General features: G+C 44.1%; 1 protein-coding gene across 5 annotated transcripts in view; it reads right to left on the reverse strand.

The window, feature by feature from the left end:
• Nucleotides 1–20,636, reverse strand: part of GRAMD1B (GRAM domain containing 1B) — a 214,431-nt gene that overhangs the window by 138,237 nt on the left and 55,558 nt on the right. For 2 of the 5 annotated variants that reach the window (XM_079954676.1, XM_079954675.1), the window contains exon 1: nt 8,321–9,344. The exons of 1 other annotated variant lie outside the window; for it this stretch is intronic. In XM_079954676.1, the coding sequence (XP_079810802.1) occupies nt 8,321–8,664 (344 nt within the window). In that variant the 5' untranslated portion in view covers nt 8,665–9,344. Of the gene's footprint in view, nt 1–8,320; nt 9,347–20,636 lie in introns of those variants that run through there. 2 more of the 5 variants (XM_079954674.1, XM_079954670.1) reach the window with 2 other exon arrangements.

The raw sequence follows: 20,636 nt of genomic DNA on the forward strand, positions 1-20,636 counted from the left end.
GCTGCGGTCCTAGAGAAGTAAGTACAGTTGAATTCATTTGGACTTCTCAGAAAATATGTTTAGGCTTGGGCTGCAAGAATGATCAAAGAACAAATGGGGAGTGAGGGGAAAGCCATTCACTCAAACGCTAAAGGATAATGAAATGCAGGGCTGGGTTTGAAATAGTCTTGCAGCAGGTTAGCTGTGGCACCTCCAAGGTACCTTCACGAAGTCAACAGGTGTGCAAGGAAAAGCATCCTCCTTAGCACAGAACTTCCTTTCCTGCCTGCCATTTCTTGCCCCCACCTCCAAAGTCTGAAGCAGCTGCAGAAGCACTGGCGGACGAAGGTTGGGGTGTGGGGGTGGTCACCCCAGGTGCCATCCGGGAGGGTGACATCGCGGCCACCCCCGCCCCCGGGATGCTCAATGCTCGCCGCACATCCCTGGGACGCTCAGTGGTCGCTGCGCACCCCCAGACGCTTGACGCCCGCCACACATGCCCCAGGACACGTGCCACTTGCCACACACACCCACACACCCTGATGCATGACCCAACCCCCGGGGCAGCGCACCAGGCCCCCAGAACGCATGCCAGCCACGCCCCCGGATGTATGCCACTCCCTGTGCCAGAGCAGGCAGCTTCGCCACTGTGCAGAAGCATACGTCTTCTAAATGGATGGCAACAAATTAGTATCAGATTTGCTGAACAACAAAAAAGATACTGTCATGTTCAGTGACTCATATTTGTTCACTGCTCTAAAGCAATGTAGGAGGCAACCTGAAGATGGCACTGGAACACCTGATAGGAAGGAAAGTAGCAGAGATTGAATTAATGTTGTCACCTGAATTTCAAAGACCAGTGTTGCCTCTTTTCCGAATGAGTCTGGTGCCAGTTAAAGCTGCTAAGGGGCAAGGAGAGAGGTTAAGGATCTGATTCAAATGTCAGACAACCCAGAGTCTGGTGCCAATTTACAGCTTTAAATTAGATTAACTAAGGGTATCTTCTTCTGCTATGTTCGTACACAGGTTTGATAGACATGGGGGGGGGGATAAAATGGTCTCTGTACATCTGATTACAGGAAATGCAATCTGCTATCCCAGCTCTGCCTTTGACCTGTGTTGACTTCAATGAATTTGGGCTACACTCAGTCTCTAACAATTCCACTCGGGGATAAAACCAGTACCTTCAAGTATTTCACTGACTGAAACATTCAACATGCCGTAAGTTTAAAAGCTTGCTCATGATCCTGTGACATTTTGGCTGGGCGTGATAAAGTTATTAACATACTTTGGCTTTTTTTGTTTCATTTTTCTAATGGGCCAGCATGGCTAAGTACAGTTTTTATTAAACACACAAATACATCATCAACAATGTGCCAAGAGTATAAGAGTCTGTGAAAACAACACAGAAATACGAAATTAATTGGCTTGTGATACACTGCTCATACTCATCCATTGTTAAGTGTCAGAACTGATTGGGGAGAAGACCTACCTTATGCAGTAAGAAGTAATTAGTTCTGCATAGATATGACTGACACACCAGCACTGCCAACTCTAATAGTCGATTCAGCTAGTGAAACTTCATCTACAACTGAATGTTTTTTTGTTTTGTTTTTTTAAAATCACTTTCTGAATTTCTACTTGGCACTCAGACATACTAGCAGGAAAACAAGCTGGCATATCTAAGTAAGGTTGCCAAGTTGCAACCTGGAGGGCAAACATGGCTCTTTAATAACTCCTCAGTAGTGAAAGATGAGATAGCTGGAGCTTTCCCTCAGAGTCTAGCATAGGGTCCTGCAATCTCTGATGCACAGAACATTGCACAGCCCACCAACCATGAGTGATGGCTTGTCAGGTGCTTGAAAGACACACCCAGTCCATTTTCTTCCATCCCCAGGCAGCAAAAACAGGAGTCTTGCCATGTTCTTGCTAAGTTGCCGTTCATGGAGAGCTGTTTAGCTTGGTGGTTCCTAAACTGCATAAACCTTTTCTAAAGGAACAGCTCCCAGTAACAGGGAAGGGAGCACAATCTCACTATTAAATGTTGGCTAACATAGTCATTTTAAACCACAGTTGTAGCACAGGTCAGATTTACAACAGCTTCTCGACTTCTCAATTTCATCTCTCATTGCAGATGAGTTGATATATAACAGAGATCCGTGGCAACTGATCCATTAGAACAGTTTATGAAGCTGAGAGGTGAAATTATGAAGTTGAGAAATGGAAAATGTTGTCTGTGATCTCAGTCCTCACACCCTTTAGTTAGTGACTGCTCAGTAATGGGCCATGCATCCAACTCATGTGACAACTGGGCGCAGGAGTTTTATGGAGGTTCATAACGTGAAGTACAGTAACTCATTAGCTGACCTTGAATTCATCAGTACAGTTAGTTTACTTTGTGACCTCCTCATGGCTAGAGCTGCTCAGACTGAGACAGAAATCTCAGCTCTTGTCAAATAGCCCATACTTCATATCAACCTCAAAGAACATCCTCAGCATAGCCCACACTTGCTTTTTAAGTCACTTAAATATTTCCTTTTACTAAAAGCCAGATTTGCTCATTACCTTGTTTGCTTTTTATAGCTTAGTCTGCCTGAGAAAAAAGTACAAGAAGTCCACGTACAATCATTAATCATGATCAAAACGTCTGCAACATCAATCCAGGTCCTCACAGATTTCTTACATGCTATGCAACCTTCTTCTGCATCTGACACTAATGAGCAACCACTATCTCCTTTCCCCAAGATTTCAATCAGGGGGCTGGGAATTTTGAGCAGAAAATGTGACAATGTTAAGAAGCCCCCTTCTGCCCCACACTCCCCATAGGTTTTTCGACTGTGGCTTCTGCAGCTGCATTTTGTAAAAGCCTCAGAGGAGGAACTGCAAGCCACTCACATATAGCTTGGTCTTCATTTTCTGCAGAACTGAGAGCATCAAAGAACCAAATCTTCTTTCCTCATCTTCCCAAGCCAGAGACAGAGGTCACTGTGGGAACAAGAAATGAAACTCTTGTTCCTCCACTGCCTCTGTCATGTGGCTATTGACTTTAAAATGTCATTATCCAGAGCTGCCAATTCATCTGCTTCATTAGCATCCCCCGACATGTCGTGATGCCAAAAAAACAATCAATTGGTTTTCATTTGGCACATTCGGGCTTCTTGAAGTGGGAGGTAACTGCATGTCAAGGTTTCCTAATGCATTTAATGATAGGATATAAAAACACAAAGACATGTCCTTTAAGGTGTTCAGAACACCAATGTTTGCTTCAGAAGGTTTCTCATTGATTATTCACAATGGTGCCCTGGCCTGTTCTAAAACTAATTTACATTTCTAAAAATGTATGTTAACTTCCTGCAAAATTATTTGTCATGATTGTTTTGTGCGTTATATTGTGATGTCCATTGGCCATAAGATTTCTCAATCTGATTGGCTGTTCTAAATCTCATGGATTTCACTTCTGCCTTCTGACAATATAAAAATGGTAAAGGACCCCTGACAGTTAAGTCCCGTCGTGGACGACTCTGGGGTTGCGGCGCTCATCTTGCTTTACTGGCTGAAGAAGCCAACGTTTGTCCGCAGACAGTTTTTCTGGGTCATGTGGCCAGCATGACTAAGCCGCTTCTGGCGAAACCAGAGCAGCACACGGAAACGCCATTTACCTTCCCGCCGGAGCAGTACCTATTTATCTACTTGCACTGTGACGTGCTTTCAAACTGCTAGGTTGGCAGGAGCAGGGACCGAGCAACGGGTGCTCACCCCGTCACAGGGATTCAAATTGATGACCTTCTGATCAGCAAACCTAAGAGGCTCAGTGGTTTAGACCACATAGCCACCCACGTCCCTTCTGACAATATAGCAGCCATTTAAATTTCCCAGCAGTAAATAATGTACTTGCAGGTTCAAGTGTACCAACAGCTTTGTCCGGAAATGCAGAGTCTCATCCCAACAATAGCTCCAAACAGTTACCCTCCTCAAAGAGAAAACTGGAGAGCACTATTCAGTCACCCTGTACTGGGGAGCTGGTGAATGCTGGGGAAAGATTCTTCCTGTTTGTCACCACCCAACTCTAGCCAAAAGGAGAGAACTCTAGCCTTAGGTTACCAGATGTCCCCGTTTCCTGGGGACAGTCCCCAGATTTACAAATCAGTCCCCTGACCAAATCCATCTATTTAGTAGGAAGTTGAAAACTGTCCCCGGATTCATTGGGAAAAAAATCTGGTAACCTCACTCTAGCCAAAAGGAAAGAAAGGAGACAGACCAGTAACAGAGCCTCAGCAACTATTGGTCAGAATGTGTCATGTGGTCTTCCTTAGCTCTATAAAAGTTTCCAGATCACAGGCTCATAAGAGAGAGATAAATTAACTTTTTTTTTTAAGTCACAAAAACATGGTATGGAAAATACTACATCTTGTGTGTTGTTTTCCTTAAACAGCTGTTTTATTTTTTCCCCTATGGGATGTCACCTTTACCTCACTTCAGCTCTCCAGTTGCCTTGACTACCATCACCACTCACTTGACAGAAGCTGGTCAGTGTATTATTTATAAAGGCAAATTTGGTGAAGATGGGTAAGAAAATGACTTGATGATTCATTTCCTATAGTGACCCATTTCCTGTTCCTACAGAACTGAATGCCCAGGAAGTGCTATAAAAAGCATGTTTGTGAACCACCCTGAGGTCTTCGGATGAAGGGCAGTATACAAATGTAATGTAATAAATAAAAGAAATAAATTAATAATAAAAAGAAATATTTTAACACAATTGAATAAATGATGGAATGATGGACACAACTACACAATTGAATAAATAATGGAATGATGGACAAAGCATTGCTGCAAAAATTCTGAAATCCCATTACCAGTGCAGCTAAGTGTTGAAGGAATTCCAACTGCCAGCCAGCGATGGGAGACTAAGGGGCACCATTGCACCTGCTGTATTCTGCTTTGATGAATGGTGTCAGTACTTAGCCCTGAAAATCTGTCACACTCAAACTTCTGTTAGTTTTTTATGCACCCTTCATGACATACACTCCCCAAAATGGTGTGTCTGATGCCCCGTGGCAAGAGTTGAGGAAACTACAATGAAGAATACACCTGGAGATGCAAGTGGTTTGTGCACCAGCCCAGGAGACCGGCGCTGTTAAGTTTACCATAATTAACTAACCCTGTGTTAGAGAGGCTTGGTTAATTTTCCTACACAAGGAGGGAATGCCTCTTCTTAAGATGGTATCTGCTATGAGCTATGCATGAGTGATATAAAAAACAAAGTGCATAACTTTCTTGAAAACTGTTTTCTTCCTATGCAAAATTATGAAGATTTAACCAATTGCTAACTTAAGACTCTTTTAACTCATGAAATCGGGCATGTCCACAAGCTATTTCCGATGTGCTCCTGTTGACTACAGAGATAATACTCCGCAGCCAGACCAACAGTCTCTGGGGTTTCTTCCTTCTCCATCCCTGAGAACTCCTGTTATCCTCTTCCCATTTCTGAAGGTTGCAACCTCTACAGAAGAGATCGTTGTTGGACAGAGAAGGAATTTCATGCAAAAAGCCAAATGTATTTTCCATGGCAACAACAGGATGGATTTGGAATCTGCAATATAGGAAAAGCCAAGTTGTCGTGCTGGTCTTGGTATGTTAATACTCCTAATCCATGTACTAGCCTTTTTCCAAACGCCATTTCAAAAATGTTGTTGGGCACTGTAGTGAACAAGGACTTGAGCAGTTGTTAATCAGCGCACAGCGATTTGCACAGCTCCACACTCTCAGACACTTGTGGTTGTGTAGAGGCAGGGGACCACTGGAGATGTAATGCGGTTGATAGGCAAAAGACCTTGATTGCATTCATCTTCCCCATTCCCCTAACTGTTCATTTCTGCATTGTAGCTGAGATTTCACATAATGTAAAAGCCACTTCTAGCAATATAGCAGACTGCACCACAAGGCTGCATACACACAGCCATTCATTCCGTTTTCCTGACTTTTCCCTAACATGATTTTTAAGCTTCCGCACAATGCAAAAGCCACTTACAGAACTACAAAGAAATTATACTGGCATATAGCACAAGTTTAGCACTCCTTTTAATACTATTTGTAAATGTATTTTTTGGTTGAAGCAAACATGGAAATGAGGACTAAATTTGCACCATATTCTGGTATAGTTCCAGAAAATGCTTTTTTTGTCACTTAAAAACTCAAACGTAAAGCAGATATTAACAGCTAGGGAAATGTTGGGGAAATGAAATCAACTGCCATGTGAAAGCAGCTGTTGCCTTCATTCCCTGCTTTGAGGGTAACTAAAAACATCTGGCTAGCCACTGTTGGAGAGAACACTTGACTTGCTGGCCCTTTGGTTTGATCCAGTAAGACAATGTTTGTGTGCATTTCTAATTTTCTAATATTTATTAAGATGTTATAAACTACTCTTCATCAAATATATTGCATCCTCTCCTGCCATAAATATACTTCCACACTTCATGCATTGCTGTGTTTCACTTTACAACCATTTCCACCCTTTATCAGTCACTCAAGGTATTTGGAGTACCAAGTTGTCTTTTGTATCTGATAGAATGTTTATTCTTACAGCTGATGCAAGGGCATAAGAATCTCCACTTTGTTTATTTTTAAAAGCTGCTAGTTCTGATGGTTAGAGAAAAGTGGCTGATGCAAAACAATTATACAAGGGCAGCAGGGGGAATTAAAGTCAATTGAGTAACATGGGATTAATTGATCAACTATTTAATTACAAATTGTGGGATTTGATTTGGAATTTAATAGCAGCTATCAAGGGATGCTGTGTTGTCTTCATTAAGCATCCTCAGATATTGCCTAGTTATGGATACTGTGGTATTTTAATGTTAATTAAGTGATAAAACAAGATGATTAATCAACAAAGGACAGTTCGTTACTGACAGTTTCGTTACAGCAGTAAAAGGAATTTGCTTTTCAGACAAGGCATCTCTTGAAGGCTACACATAATGATCCTACACATAATTCTTTGGAATTAAATCTGATTCCAATAGATAGGATTCACTTCCAAGTAAATATAATGAGTTTCAAACTGTTTGATCATCAGCTTTCACTAGCTACCGGTGCTTTTAATAATTACTTGCCAAATTGTGAAAAATAAGAGAGTTTGGATTTGATATCCCACCTTTCACTCCCCTTCAGGAGTCTCAAAGCGGCTAACATTCTCCTTTCCCTTCCTCCCCCACAACAAACACTCTGTGAGGTGAGTGGGGCTGAGAGACTTCAGAGAAGTGTGACTGGCCCAAGGTCACCCAGCTGCCGCATGTGGAGGAGCGGAGACACGAACCCGGTTCCCCAGATTACGAGACTACCGCTCTTAACCACTACACCACACTGAGGTAAACTCATATATTTAATACAAGACATGGGTGGCGCTGTTGTCTAAACCACTGAGACTATGGCTTGCCAATCGGAAGGTTGGAGGTTCGAATCCCTGCGACGGAGTGAGCTCCCATTGCTCAGTCCCAGCTCCTGCCAACCTAGCAGTTCAAAAGCACGTCAAAGTGCAAGTAGATAAATAGGTACTGCTCCAGCGGGAAGGTAAACGGCATTTCCGTGCACTGGTCTGGTTCACCAGAAGTGGCTTAGTCATGCTGGCCACATGACCCAGAAAAACTGTCTGCAGACAAACGTCAGCTTCCTCGGCCAGTAAAGCGAGATGAGCGCCGCAACCCCAGAGTTGTCCATGACTGGACTTAATTGTCAGGGGTCCTTTACCTTTTACCATATATTTAATCCAGAAATGTCTCAGAGACTTATGCTATGCAGAACTCTCAGGGTCCTCTAATGATTACATGCTTGCATTAGAAATTTCCAGTCCAAGGAACAAAGGCCTATATGAACCATCATCCACAGATGCAGCTACCAGTTACTTGAAGATGTGATCTGTGGGCAGGTGGCCCTAATCTGGTAGAGTTTACTGATGTGTCATTGTGGTCGATTTCCCCCTTTTGATATCTGAATCACACACACACTTAACACATGGCTATGGTTTAAATATGAGGGTATCAGCATCATGGTGAAAGCAAGCCCATCATTAGCCCATCTAAGCACTACAACGAATCCCCGATTTGTAAACTGCTCCACGTGTTTTGTTTAACGTTCCGTTGCTGTCTGAGATAAAGGACTAAGAAAACCATGCCCAACAAGTATCAAATCTGCATGCCACTTCAACTAGTTTAGCCAGTAGAGGGAGACATCGTGGAACATGGGCCACGTCATATAACAGAAAGGCCCATGTCCCAAGTTCTTGAAGGATTCTTCTTCATAGATGGAAAGGTGGAAAGGGAAGAAGGGAAAGGAGGCAACATACCTGCTCTCACTGCATTCCTTCTTCTCCCTTACATTCAACCACTTGCGGAGAAGGAAGCGCTTGCGCCGTGGAGAGGCACTGGGCGTGGAACAGTTAGACCAAGGGGTGTCCTCATCACTGGAAGGGGTGATTTCAATGGAGGGGAGCTGTAGGAACTCCTTGCTGGAGGGCGCAGTCTCTAGGCTCGGATCCTGGACATTCCTTGCGCGCCGCATCCTGAACCGCCTTCGGCGCAGGGTCGGCGTGGACGAACTGGACCAGGCGTGGCCGCACTCTGCCACCTGCTGCTTCGGGACTTGCAGTGCCGGGAGCTGGAGGGTCTCTGTCATCTTTGCAGCTGGCATCAGGTGCCCGTATCAGTTCTCCTCCCTCCCTCATTTACTCTTGACACTCTCTCCTTCTCTCTCTCTCCCACCCCACTCAATGCAAACAACACTGAAGACTTAAAATGCGCCTTTCTCCCTCCTTACCGGGCTTGGCATCCTCCCTCCCTCTCCAGTAGGAAATCTCATGTTCCTCAGGTGGTTTCATTTAACAGGAGCCCAGAGGGAGCCAGCTCGCTGCAAGTTGCTCTTGACTTCCTAGCCCAAGTCCTTCAACTCCCGAGAGCAACTTTGTCCCGCATGCTCAGTCAGCCTCCTTCAGAGCTGCAGCAGCCGGTTTAGCATCGGTGGGCAGGCACACATGGAAGCCGAGCTGGCACCAACCAGCTTCCCTCCGCTCTGCTCTGCTCTGGCTTCCAGCGGTCCTTGCTTGGCTCTCCTTTTGCTCAGTGGCTGAAGGATTCTCCTCCGGAGCTGGGCTGACAAAACTCTCCGCTGTGTGCACTCTGGAGTGACCAGGTGAGAAGCTGTGAGGAGGTCAGAGAAAAGAGAAAGAGAAAGCGGGGGAGGAAGGAAGGGAGGAAGGAAGGAAGGAAGCAGTGATATATGATAAAACTGGCAAAGGAGGAGAAGAGGTGGGAGGGGGGAATTGTCTCCCCCCCCCCCCCTGTTGCTGATACGCTCAGGCAGCTGCTGCCGCTGCAAGTGTAACCATACTCTTAACCTCAAGGGACAAGGGCTCTGTTACCAAATGTGCTGCTCCGATCAGCCACACTGCGGCACATGACAGAGGAGGAATGAAAACAAACCTTTCCTACCAGGCGGTTGGCTGCTCTCTCCCTCCATCTCCCCCTTTCAGGCCAGATGTCCCACCCTGCTGAAGGAGGGGAAAGTTGGTGACCTCCAGCGTAGGCCTTCAGCTGTTGCTAAATAGTTTTTTTGTGTGTGTGTGTGTGTGTGTGTGCCTTGTTTGAAGTCAAGGGAAGTAGGAGAAGGGGGGAAGGCAAAAGCCAAGGAGAAGCTAACAGGCTGCAGCGCTAAATGACTTTTCTTTTTGAAATTTGAAGCAACCTAAAGGGAAAAAGCAAAAGCAAAGTCTCCAATAAAACTCCTAGGAATCTGGAGGAAAGCCAGAAGATGAACTGGGAAATTCCTGGATGAGATCTGCACACGGTAAAAGTGGCTGAGTTTTGTCTAACACAAAATTAATTAAAGACAAATTTGGAGGTCCTTGAGGGGCAAAATGTCCGAGGGACTGCAGGGGAGGCAAAAGAGTTTCAGTGAGCCTGGGGGCCATTATTGCGTACGTACACATCACATATTCCTGCAGAAGTGTCCAAATAATGTGAATGTGAAAGACAGAAAGAGAGATTTCAGGGTGAAGGGCTGCTTCCAAAATGACATGCTATGGTGACAGCATTTCAGAAAGACTGGCAGATGACATGCAAAGACATCTAAGCACATAAGACGGGACAGTGGGAAACACCACGACAAAAGCCCTAGATACTATAAAGCAGTGCAAAAGAGAAATGGATCTCTTCCAAGCATAACTTCAGATGGTAGTGAAAGAAACAAATACAAAGATGCTGGAAAACTCAAGAGATCCACAGCCACAGTTCTCCCTTGATAGCTGCAGCCTAGTTTAGTTGTAGTCCATCACAGATCTGCTAGCACAGATGAAACTCTTTCTCAGGCAAATACATTATTCTGTCATTCACTGGAAGGCAAGTACGTAAGGAGATAATATTTGCATTCTCAGACTCCCTTTGTGACTGGGTTGACTCAAGTAAGGGGAAAGAGAGTAGTATGCATTATCTTAGTGCTTCACAAAAATTCAGTTGAGCAATTTCCTCCTTGTAAGGAGCTGTGAGTAATTTTAAGCCGTCAAACCTAACCCTTGTGGGGCCCCGACACACGCTGCCTAGCAGCTGATGCACTCTTGCTCCTTGCAGATGCTGTTTTCGCTTTCCTAATTGCTTCTCTGTGGTCAGTGGCCACCTGTGTCACTTGCTCCTGTCCAATGTTTATTTGTGGAATGCTCATTATGACAAACAGAACAGGGCATCTGAGCATCAAGTCAGGAGTTTGTAAGGAGGCCTCCTGGAGAGCCAAATGTCGAAAACAACAGAACTAGATGCATTTCACAAGCAGGTAGGAACTCCTAAGGAATCCAGCCTTGCAGAAAAGTCAACAAAAGGAACAAGACATGACAGTGTACGCTGAACAAACAGATCTGCAGAGGTTGGAGGTGGATTTGGTCCTCCAAGAGCGCATCAAAACAGTACGGTGGTACCTCCAGTTACGAACTTAATTCGTTCTGGAGGTCCGTTTGTACCCCAAAACTGTTCTGAACATAGGAACGCTTTCGCTAATGGCGCTTCCCGCTGCTGTCATGCCACCGGCGCCTGACTTTTGCTCGCATCCTGGGGCAAAGTTTGCAACAAGGAGCATCTACTTCTGGGTTAGCGGAGTGCGTAACCCGAAGCATTCGTAAGGAGGGCAGTACGTAACACGAGGTTCCACTGTAGCTTCCATCATGGGTGTTTGAATGCAGTCCTAAAAGAAATGGAGGGGAAAGAAAGTATTGTGCAGAAATTACTAACTAGTGGGGTATGTTTATACTGCAAGCACAGTTTGGGTCTGTGCCCCTCAAATCGATGTTGCAAGTCCCCAGCTTCTCATTTGCATACTGGGTTTTGTATGACACTCACCACTTGCAAGTGACTCCTAGCCACGATGGCTTTGCTCTGCGTCCATGGCAGGAGGCAGTAATGCTTGCAGGTCCTGCTAGTGGGTTTTCCCCAAGCATCTGGTTGGCCACAGTGAGAACAGAATGCTGGACTAGATGGACCTGATCCAACAGGCTCTTCTTACAGTATGTTCTTAAGTGTCAAAAGTACAAGAAAGAAGTTGTGGTTTTGAGAGAATGCTAGGAGTTCTTGTGAAAAATCGCTAAATTCTTTATGGAACACCCACTTCCCAGGTTCCTTGGTTGGGAGCTGGGAGAGTTAAATGGCTCTGAAACATATCTAGATCCATATTCAGGGTACAGCCTTAGAAATAAGCAGTGAATCACAGCAACTCAAAATTTGCTGCAATCATTGGACGGGTGGGTGCATAACAAAAGCATCGTGCTGTTTTATAGTGAATATGTAATCTTTTTATTTTATCATTTCGATGAAAAGATGGTTTGAGGACTTCTAGCAAGCTGCAAGACAGGGTATCAATGAAAAATTAAATGAAAGAATAAATTAATAGGCATCTCTCCCCTGCCCCCAAGTGGATTCTTCCATTTCTTGCTTTGATTCTTATTCCCAAAACAGTACAAGGTGTTCTTGCTACTAGAAGTTTTCTAAGCAGATTTTGTCATTACTAGGCAACGCTTACTTATGCCATAACATTCGGTGTCACTTTTTAATTTTGGATAGAGGACACTGGACACCTGTCTGATGCTCTTTGAAATCCAGGAGCTGTGTAACAAGAGAGACAGTACAACCTTCCTCATGATAAGGCGTGAAAAATACCAGTGACAAGCGCTGAGGGAGGGCAGAGAGTTCTTGCTTTTTAAGGGGGAAAAGACTGGTGCTACTGCAAAGATTAGTAATTTATTTATTCTTTAAAGTATAAAGCTAAAGCAAAGTCTTGCTTGCAAGCCCTGGTCCCACAGAGCAGGGCACACGGCACTTTTATTTGAAGCAACTAGCATTTAAAACACTGAATGGAACCAGCTTGCGAATCATACTGGAGTATTTGTCAGCTGAAATAGGCAGGAGAGGGGGGAAACATTACTGTACTGGATTGTGCTCTTTAACTATAGTTGCAGATTTTTCAGCACCAAGACAGAGCAAGTTTGTTCCATATTGAGACAAAAGAGTCCAGAAACATGGGTGGGTAAGACTGCTGCCTGGGACAACCATATCTTCTTTTCTGAGCATCTACCTGACAAATGTTTTTATTTTGTTTTTAGATGTGCTGTAAGCTTCCCAGAGTGGCTGGGGAAAGCTGATGGGTGGGGTATTATTATTATTATTATTATTAATAATATATTATTATTAGATGATGGTGATGATTATGAGTCCTGCATGTCTCATGTCTCAGCTGTAAGCTGCCCAGAGTGGCTGGGGAAACCAGATGGGCGGGATATTATTATTATTATTATTATTATTATTATTATTATTATTATTTGATGATGAGTCCTGCATGTCTCAAAAGCTTCCTTTCAGCATTTTAAGCAGTAGTAATCTCACAAGAAAACAGTTTCTCTTGCTCTTCAAATGGCTAGTTTTAACCTGCCAGTGATGGAGTGGGACTATCACTTCCCTTTAGAGATCTAGATTGTTTGAGACAAGACCCACCCTATATCCCTAATTTATGAAAGCAACCACAAAGTGATTAAATAGCTAGCTAATCTGGGCAAGAAACCTTCTACACCTGTCTGCCTGGGCAGCCACGTGGGATGCACATGGTTTCTGAGAAATCAAAGCACACATTGGATCTAAAATGCAATTACCTTAGAGCTGGTAGTTTTGGGTAACTGAAACAGAGACGTGTCTTTGTGGACTCTGGAGGCTACAGTGATTCTGCTTTCACTGATTATGAATGCCAAGTAAGATTTTTGCAGAGTGCTCATGTCTCTTATGGAGAGCGTCCCATGAAAGACAGCTTTGAACGTCTCATTACTTAAGGAGAAGAAAAAAAAGACAGCAGCAAAGACAGAGGGGGCTTCCTGACATATATTTGCATGTGCAAATCAGCCTCTGCAGCACAGCCACTGTGGCACCAAACGCTGGCAGTAGTAATGAACTCGCATTATAGTGAGCCCTGTCTCTGTGAGGAGCTCCCCTGCCCCTCCACATATATGAAGCTCCACTCCATACATTTAAAGTGCATTCAGTGCACATTTAAAGCACACTATCACCCCCAAAAAGAATCCAGGTAACTGTAGTTTTCCCATAACAATCCTATGATTCCCACTAGAGTTAACAAACTATCATTCCCAGAATTCTCTGGGGGAAGCCTTGTGCATTTAATAGGAATTGGATATGCTTTAAATGTATGGGTGGGGACCTACCCACAATTTACTACAGCTGTTATTGAGAGAACAAGTCAATGCCAAAAGGGGTTAATGATTTGGGGAGGGAGACTAAAAAGAGAGGCAGGGGAGAAGAACAGAAACTCTGAACTGTTTCAGTGTAAGTAAAAAAAAAAAAGTGAACACTCCCATAAACTATATATTTTAAAAACTAACTGGGTTAAGAGCTGCTTTCAGTCTTATGTGTAAAAAATGTCCTTTAAAGAGGCTCTTTCTTCACCCAGCTATTTTGAATGTTGTTATTAAAACAGAAAATTAGAGACATAATTGAAAATACCCCCACCACAGCATACCCATTACTCCCAAACTGAGGAAAATCCTCACAGCGCTAAACAGGTTCACACAGTCCATGCTTAAAGCATGAAATTTGGCTACCTGGCAGCCAATAAGCTCCATTCCAGCTAGGTGAATGCATTCCAATCTTAAGTTTTAATGTCGTAAATTTCTTTTTATGCTGTAAACTGCTACAGGTTACGTTGTATGATTTTAGATGAAAGTTTCCTTTTATTCCCTGTTGTCCATTGTAAAGGCCTTTAGCGATATATTGATCACTTATAGATGGTACCTAGCGCCAGGGAAGCCGGTGCTGATATGCCCAGGAGCATCACCAAAATGCTGGAGAAGCTGCACCTCCACAGGCACATAGCTCCACATGTGGTGGGAATGTCCCCAAATCCAACTCTTCTGGACATCAGTCATACAAGAAACATGCAAAATAACTAAGCAGGTATTAGAAGTCACCCCAGAACTGGCCCTACTGAACATCTTCCAAGATAATAATGCCCACTCACATTATAAAGCGCTCAAAACCCACCTACTCTCAGCAGCCAGAAGCATCATAGCCAGACACTGGAGAGACCTGTTAGGAGTAAACATGGCCCAATGGTATCAAATTGTATGGGAAACAGTGTACAGAGTTGTTCCGCCTGGCCTTTGGCTTGGAGTCATTTTGATTCCCTCCCCCTTTTTCTTTTTTCCTTTCTCCTCCTGCGATGGGGCTGCATTTTAATGTTTTAATGTTGCATTTTAATCTTGTTTTTAAGTTGTATTCATTCAACTTGTTTTTATTATTGGTTGTTAGCCACCCTGAGGAAGACGGGGGTATAAATAAAATTTATTATTATTATTATTACTACTACTACTAGAAAAGCTAGCCAATAAACTGAAACTGACATGGGGACAAATATGGTATGGTTCCCTTTTATCACATACATAGCCCAACAAGACAATTACAAGAATCCACTGAGAGCATATGAATCAATATGGCTAACCTGATCCAAAAATCCACACCCTCACACATATAAACGAATCTCACTACAGCTAACCAAAGACAACCAACCACACCCTAGGCCACCCCAACCTCTCTCACCACCAAGGAAATATAACAAGCAAATAGAAAGAGAACTCACAAAAGTGATGCTGACACAAAACCCCATACATGCACTATGTAGAATAATAGAACCATTACACCCCACCCCACACACCCTCCCCCCTTTTCTTCCCAACCTTATACTGCATGCAACACTAATGTCTCACAATGGATCCGTAGAAAAAGCAACTTGAAAAAAGAGAGAATGCACGTATTTTGTAAACGAAGAAGTCTTTAATAAAAATTATTATTTAAAAAAAACCCAGAAAATTGGCTGTACATAAAACTTGTTGGCCAGAGTTTTCAGTCACATGACCAATGCCCAGTTTGGCCTTCTCTTCTACATTAAAAAGTGATGGAAAGTTCTTGCAAAGCAGCAAGAGGGAGGCTGCTGTGCAGTTTAAGCCTTGCTTGTGGAAACACTCCCTGAGCACAAACCAAGAGGAAGAACAAAAGGAATCTGTGCAAGCCCTGTGTACTGCTTACACGATGTGTGCATTTTGCTTCGTAGCCTGCAATAAATCAGAATCTCTGTACAACTCGGAACAGCATCTTTTGCTGTTGGGTGTATTACAATCAAAGTTATTAAGAGGTGACATTTGCTTCCTGGGTTTTTGTATCACTCTGGTGCTTTCCGAAGAGAGGAGAGGTTGCCCTTCCTTTGAGCACTCTGTAGATCTCTCATACCTGCACAGTACTTTCATCTTGGGTCACAGCTCATAGCACACACCATTAATCACAGGGGAACCAGCTTGCAAGTACAAAAGGTCTTTGAGCAGCACATATTTTGCTCCTGTTCTGTGAAAATGCATGCTCTGGTAGCTCTGGTCAGTGGAGCTTTCTGTAGAGAAGCCAGTTGCCCACACAAAGAACACACAAATCTTATACTGTAACTTGTACCTAGGAATGGATGGGCCTGTTTCTGCTTTTTCTGCTCTTAAATTTAGTTCTCCATATTTCTGCAGCAATTTTTTAAAAAAATCTTCTGCATTTCAGTGCAAATTTCTCCTAATATACACATTTTCCCATGCCATTTTGTAAAATATACACACTTCTGCAAGCCGTTTCCCATAATATAATTTGTGTGTTGTTGTTTTGATAGATAGAGGAGCAGAGAGAATTTGTCCCTGCTGCATAAACTCACTACATTTTTATACTGGATGGAAAGATGGACAATATGCTTTCTCCCTCCTCCACAGAGCCAGCCCACCTGTTAGGTGGGAAAAAGCAGCTGCCTCATGTGGCGGAAGCACAGAGGCAGCACCCCACTCACTCTGCTGCTGCTGCTGCTGCTGCTGGAACAGCCCCCCTCACCAGGTTTCAGTAAGAGGGAGGCACTCCTGTGTGCCACGTTGCTGATCATTTCCCCCGCCCCTAGGGTGGAGAAGTTGAGTGGCAAGGCCTTGCAAAACTCTTACTGAAACTCAGTGACAACGGGGTTCTGGCAGTGGCAGGAATGGTGGGGCAGGCGAGGCATTCCAGCAGGGTCGGGGGCAGGAGAGAGCACATACCCATTTCGCCTCAGGTGGCAAAATGGGACGGGCCACCCCTGTTCCTCCATCACCCCACTTAAACATGTGCATGCAATTCCTTGTCATCTATGGCTAAATGCAAGGCCATTTGGGGCCATTGTATATGACCATTCTGCTCAGATTTTTACTCTATTTAAAAATATTTCTTAACTCCTCTTATTCAGAAGGTTATGGTGTGGTGTTCAAAAGTGTGAAAATAATTTGCGCAGTGCATGAACACAATATTTAACAACAGGAACAAACAAACAGGCAAACAACTAAACAGAATAAAGCACCAAGAGACGGAAAAGGCTGCTCTGACTCAAATTCCACCCAAAATGTTGTGCGAAAAGGAGGGCCTTACTTAATCTGGGCTTGGGGAGTTTTCTAGCAATCTTGCCAGCCTGCTTCCCTGGCAGTGAAATCTGGGATGTTCTCCCTTCCGCAACTGCGAGTTTCCTTTTACACATCAAGTGCAGCCGCAGTTTTCAAGTGACGAGCGTTTTGCTAAGCAGATGTTGACAAAAGGGATGGCTGTGAATCAATCCTAAGCATCTCCCTTTAGCTGAACTCTCAACTGCCAGGGCTTTTTCTTTGCAAAGATGGGAAGTGTGCCAAGTAACATGCGAGGCACCAAACGCCATGTCCATAAGGGAGCCATTGCTCTCATTTCCCCTCTGCACAGAGCTAATAAGCTGAAATGTTTAAAACTTGATCTGAACTCCCAGGAGCCACAGAGCCAGGGAAGGAGCCAGACAGTTCCTACCTCCCAACGGGTAAACTCGTTTTGTAATAAGCATGTAGAAATTGCTTCCTAAATTCCACTTCTATCCATCATCTCCCTGTTACCCACAATCTCAGCAGAGGGACCATTAGAGGAAATTTCCAAAATGAGTTAAGTGCCTGGGTGGCAGAGAAGGCATTTTCTCTTCCAGCTCTTCCTTCAGAAGGGAGCTGCTTGGGAAATATTTTACAGACAAGTGAAAAATAAAAATCCTCTTGCACTCACTTGTTTAAAGGGGGGGGGGACCCACCCCACAGAACAGCCAGGGAAGCCACATACAAACTATATTGCAGAAGCGTAGCCAATGTAGTATAGTAGGGCCAAGGTATAGGAATGTGGCAGAGTTCCCATCACCTGGTCCTCCAATATTCCAGCATCACTGTTCTCTGAATCCACAATCCCTTTCTCCGTCTTTAGTTACCTGGCACAGGTTAGGCAGCCCTATTTCAATATAATTTATCCACCTTAACAGCACAAGTTTATCAAGCTGCTATGTGTTATCCTAACAGCAATCCCAAGAGGTAAATTAGGGTGAGAGATAATTACTAGTCCAGGCTTCACCCAGTGAGCTTCATGGCTGAGAGAGAACTGAAACTTTTGTCCTAGTGTGGTACTGTAACCACTACACCATGCACACTCTTGAAAGAATGGGAAATAGTTTAGAATGGGAAGTATATGGGAACATTGTGTATTTTGTTATTATGACACAGATAATCCAGGTTCAGGGTGAGCAAACAACTTCTAAAAACCTAACAAGATTAATTGCATGTACTGTGTGCCCATGTTTAATCCACCTATTATAAACATTAAGGGTGATTTCAAGGGCCAAAAGACCCAATGGATGTGGTGCATGCCCCATCATCACAGCATAATCAACAAATCAGAAGAAAGGGACAAACACAAGAAGGAAGACCCACTGATGGGAATGAGAAAGACCCCAGTTGCATCTCATGTACAAATCTCAATACTGTATGCATGACTGTGGACTACTCCAGTCTAATTTGAATGTGGGGGAGTGGATTAACAGCTAAATAATACTCAAATGTGAACAAGCCCATTGCTGACCCTTTGCCTGGCTGCAGTAAGTAGACGGAAACAGTTGCACAACCACGGATAGCAAAGAGCAACCTCCTCCTGTGTTGCCGAGGGAACCAGATAAAGCAAGCTGCTAGCTAAGCAAGCTAGCATCTTTCCATTCCTTATCAGCCAGTGCCTGACTACCCTTTAGTACTTTAGTACTTTTACTAAGCAATTACTCTTTATTGCATTTTCTGCTTCATTTTTGCTGAGTAGAATCAGTGACATCAGGAAGGAATACTCTAAATTAAACAGAAATTAGATCTGATAAATTCACAAATAAGTTTCTATTTGAACGAGGGGCAGTTCTATGCTAAGTCCCCGACCTTAAATTCCCTGGAGTAACTACGGTAGCTCACCCTAGTAGAGCCAAGATTAAGGTGGCTGAGCCAAGGCTGGTATAACTCCACAAAAGGGATGTATTGGCAGGGTGGTGGGAGCAGAATGTGGACATGAGCCTAAACCCATTTAGCTTGGTCAGGTGGCCTGGCAACCCAGCACAGATTACTATTTTAAAGGCTTGTTTTCCACCTGGCAGCATTAGTCAGTGCAGCAGCAGCCTCACTGCTGAACGGGGTTTGGATCTGGCGTAACTTTACACTGGCTTAACTTACACCAGTTTCTTGTACAGTGGTACCTCAGGTTACAGACGCTTCAGCTTACAGACTCCGCTAACCCAGAAATAGTACCTCGGGTTAAGAACTTTGCTTCAGGATGAGAACAGAAATCATGCAGCAGCAGCGCAGTGACAGCGGGAGGCCCCATTAGCTAAAGTGGTACCTCAGGTTAAGAACAGTTTCAGGTTAAGAACAGACCTCCAGAGCAAATTAAGTTCTTAACCCGAGGTACCACTGTAAAGTACATAGGACTGTTCTCTCTGTTTCACAAATTCTGGGTAGAAACATTGTTTCCCGCCAGCCCGCATTCAGTCAGTCTTCACGCTATGGGACCACCTCTAGAGAATATACGGGTGTATGTCACAGGAGCTAAAATAAGGGTACAGTATCTGGGATAGAGGGACGCAGGTGGCGCTGTGGGTTAAACCACAGAGCCTAGGGCTTGCCGATCAGAAGGTTGGCGGTTCGAATCCCTGTGATGGGGGGGTGAGCTCCTGTTGTTTGGTCCCTGCTCCTGCCAACCTAGCAGTTCGAAAGCACATCAAAGTGCAAGTAGATAAATAGGTACCGCTCGGGTGGGAAGGTAAACGGCATTTCTGCGCATTGCTCTGGTTTGCCTGAAGCGGCTCTGTCATGCTGGCCACATGACCCGGAAGCTGTACGCCAGCTCCCTCGGCCAATAAAGCGAGATGAGCGCCGCAACCCCAGAGTCGTCCGCGACTGGACCTAATGGTCAGGGGTCCCTTTACCTTTATTATCTGGGATAGAGGTGATGTTCTTTTAACCCTCTTGGCATTGTGCCATAGCATAAATATGAAACACCCTAATATTCAGCGTTCCCTTATCCACAGACCACAGTTGATGCTTTTGGGGAGGCTGGCCAGAACTTTTTGAAGTACTAACTGTGCAGACATGTGATTTACTCAGGAACATTATGGCATTTTCTGCCTCATTCCCAGTTCACATCCATAGGCGAATACTATGGCAATTAATAACCACTGATTAATATGCTGGCTGTCAGCCTTGGCAAAACAAGGTCATAGATTTTCTAAGGCTGTACATCAAGAACAAACGTGATGTTGTGACTGTCATAGCTTACATAACCGGGCCTCTGTCCTGCACCTGACCTAGCTGGCATCCAGATTCATGTCTTAGAATCAGTCCTAACCCTTTTATGCAATACTCACTTCATTTCCCCCTTCCACTTTTGCCTGTTGATAGAAAAGAATGCAGGATCCCAAGCAGCGCTGGCAAATAAAATGGATGACACTTAAAGGATATTAAGTGCTGCCAAGCATCATTTTTCACACTTTGGATTTCTGATATTTTATTTAAGCTGTGCCTTGGGTTCTCTTGGCTGTCGTGAGTATTAATACTGTACACTTTAAAAATGAAAGCAAAGAGGCAAATATTCATCTCAAAAGTTAATTTCACGAAGACCAATAAGTTATTCCTCAGACATTCCCACAGGGATAGCGGAGAGTGTCTATGTGGGTGCCTGTATGATGGAAATGTGGTCTATTTGTGTGGCTGCGACTGAGGA

Source organism: Podarcis cretensis (assembly GCF_951804945.1).
Source record: "Podarcis cretensis genome assembly, chromosome: 15".
Classification (NCBI taxonomy): domain Eukaryota; kingdom Metazoa; phylum Chordata; class Lepidosauria; order Squamata; family Lacertidae; genus Podarcis; species Podarcis cretensis.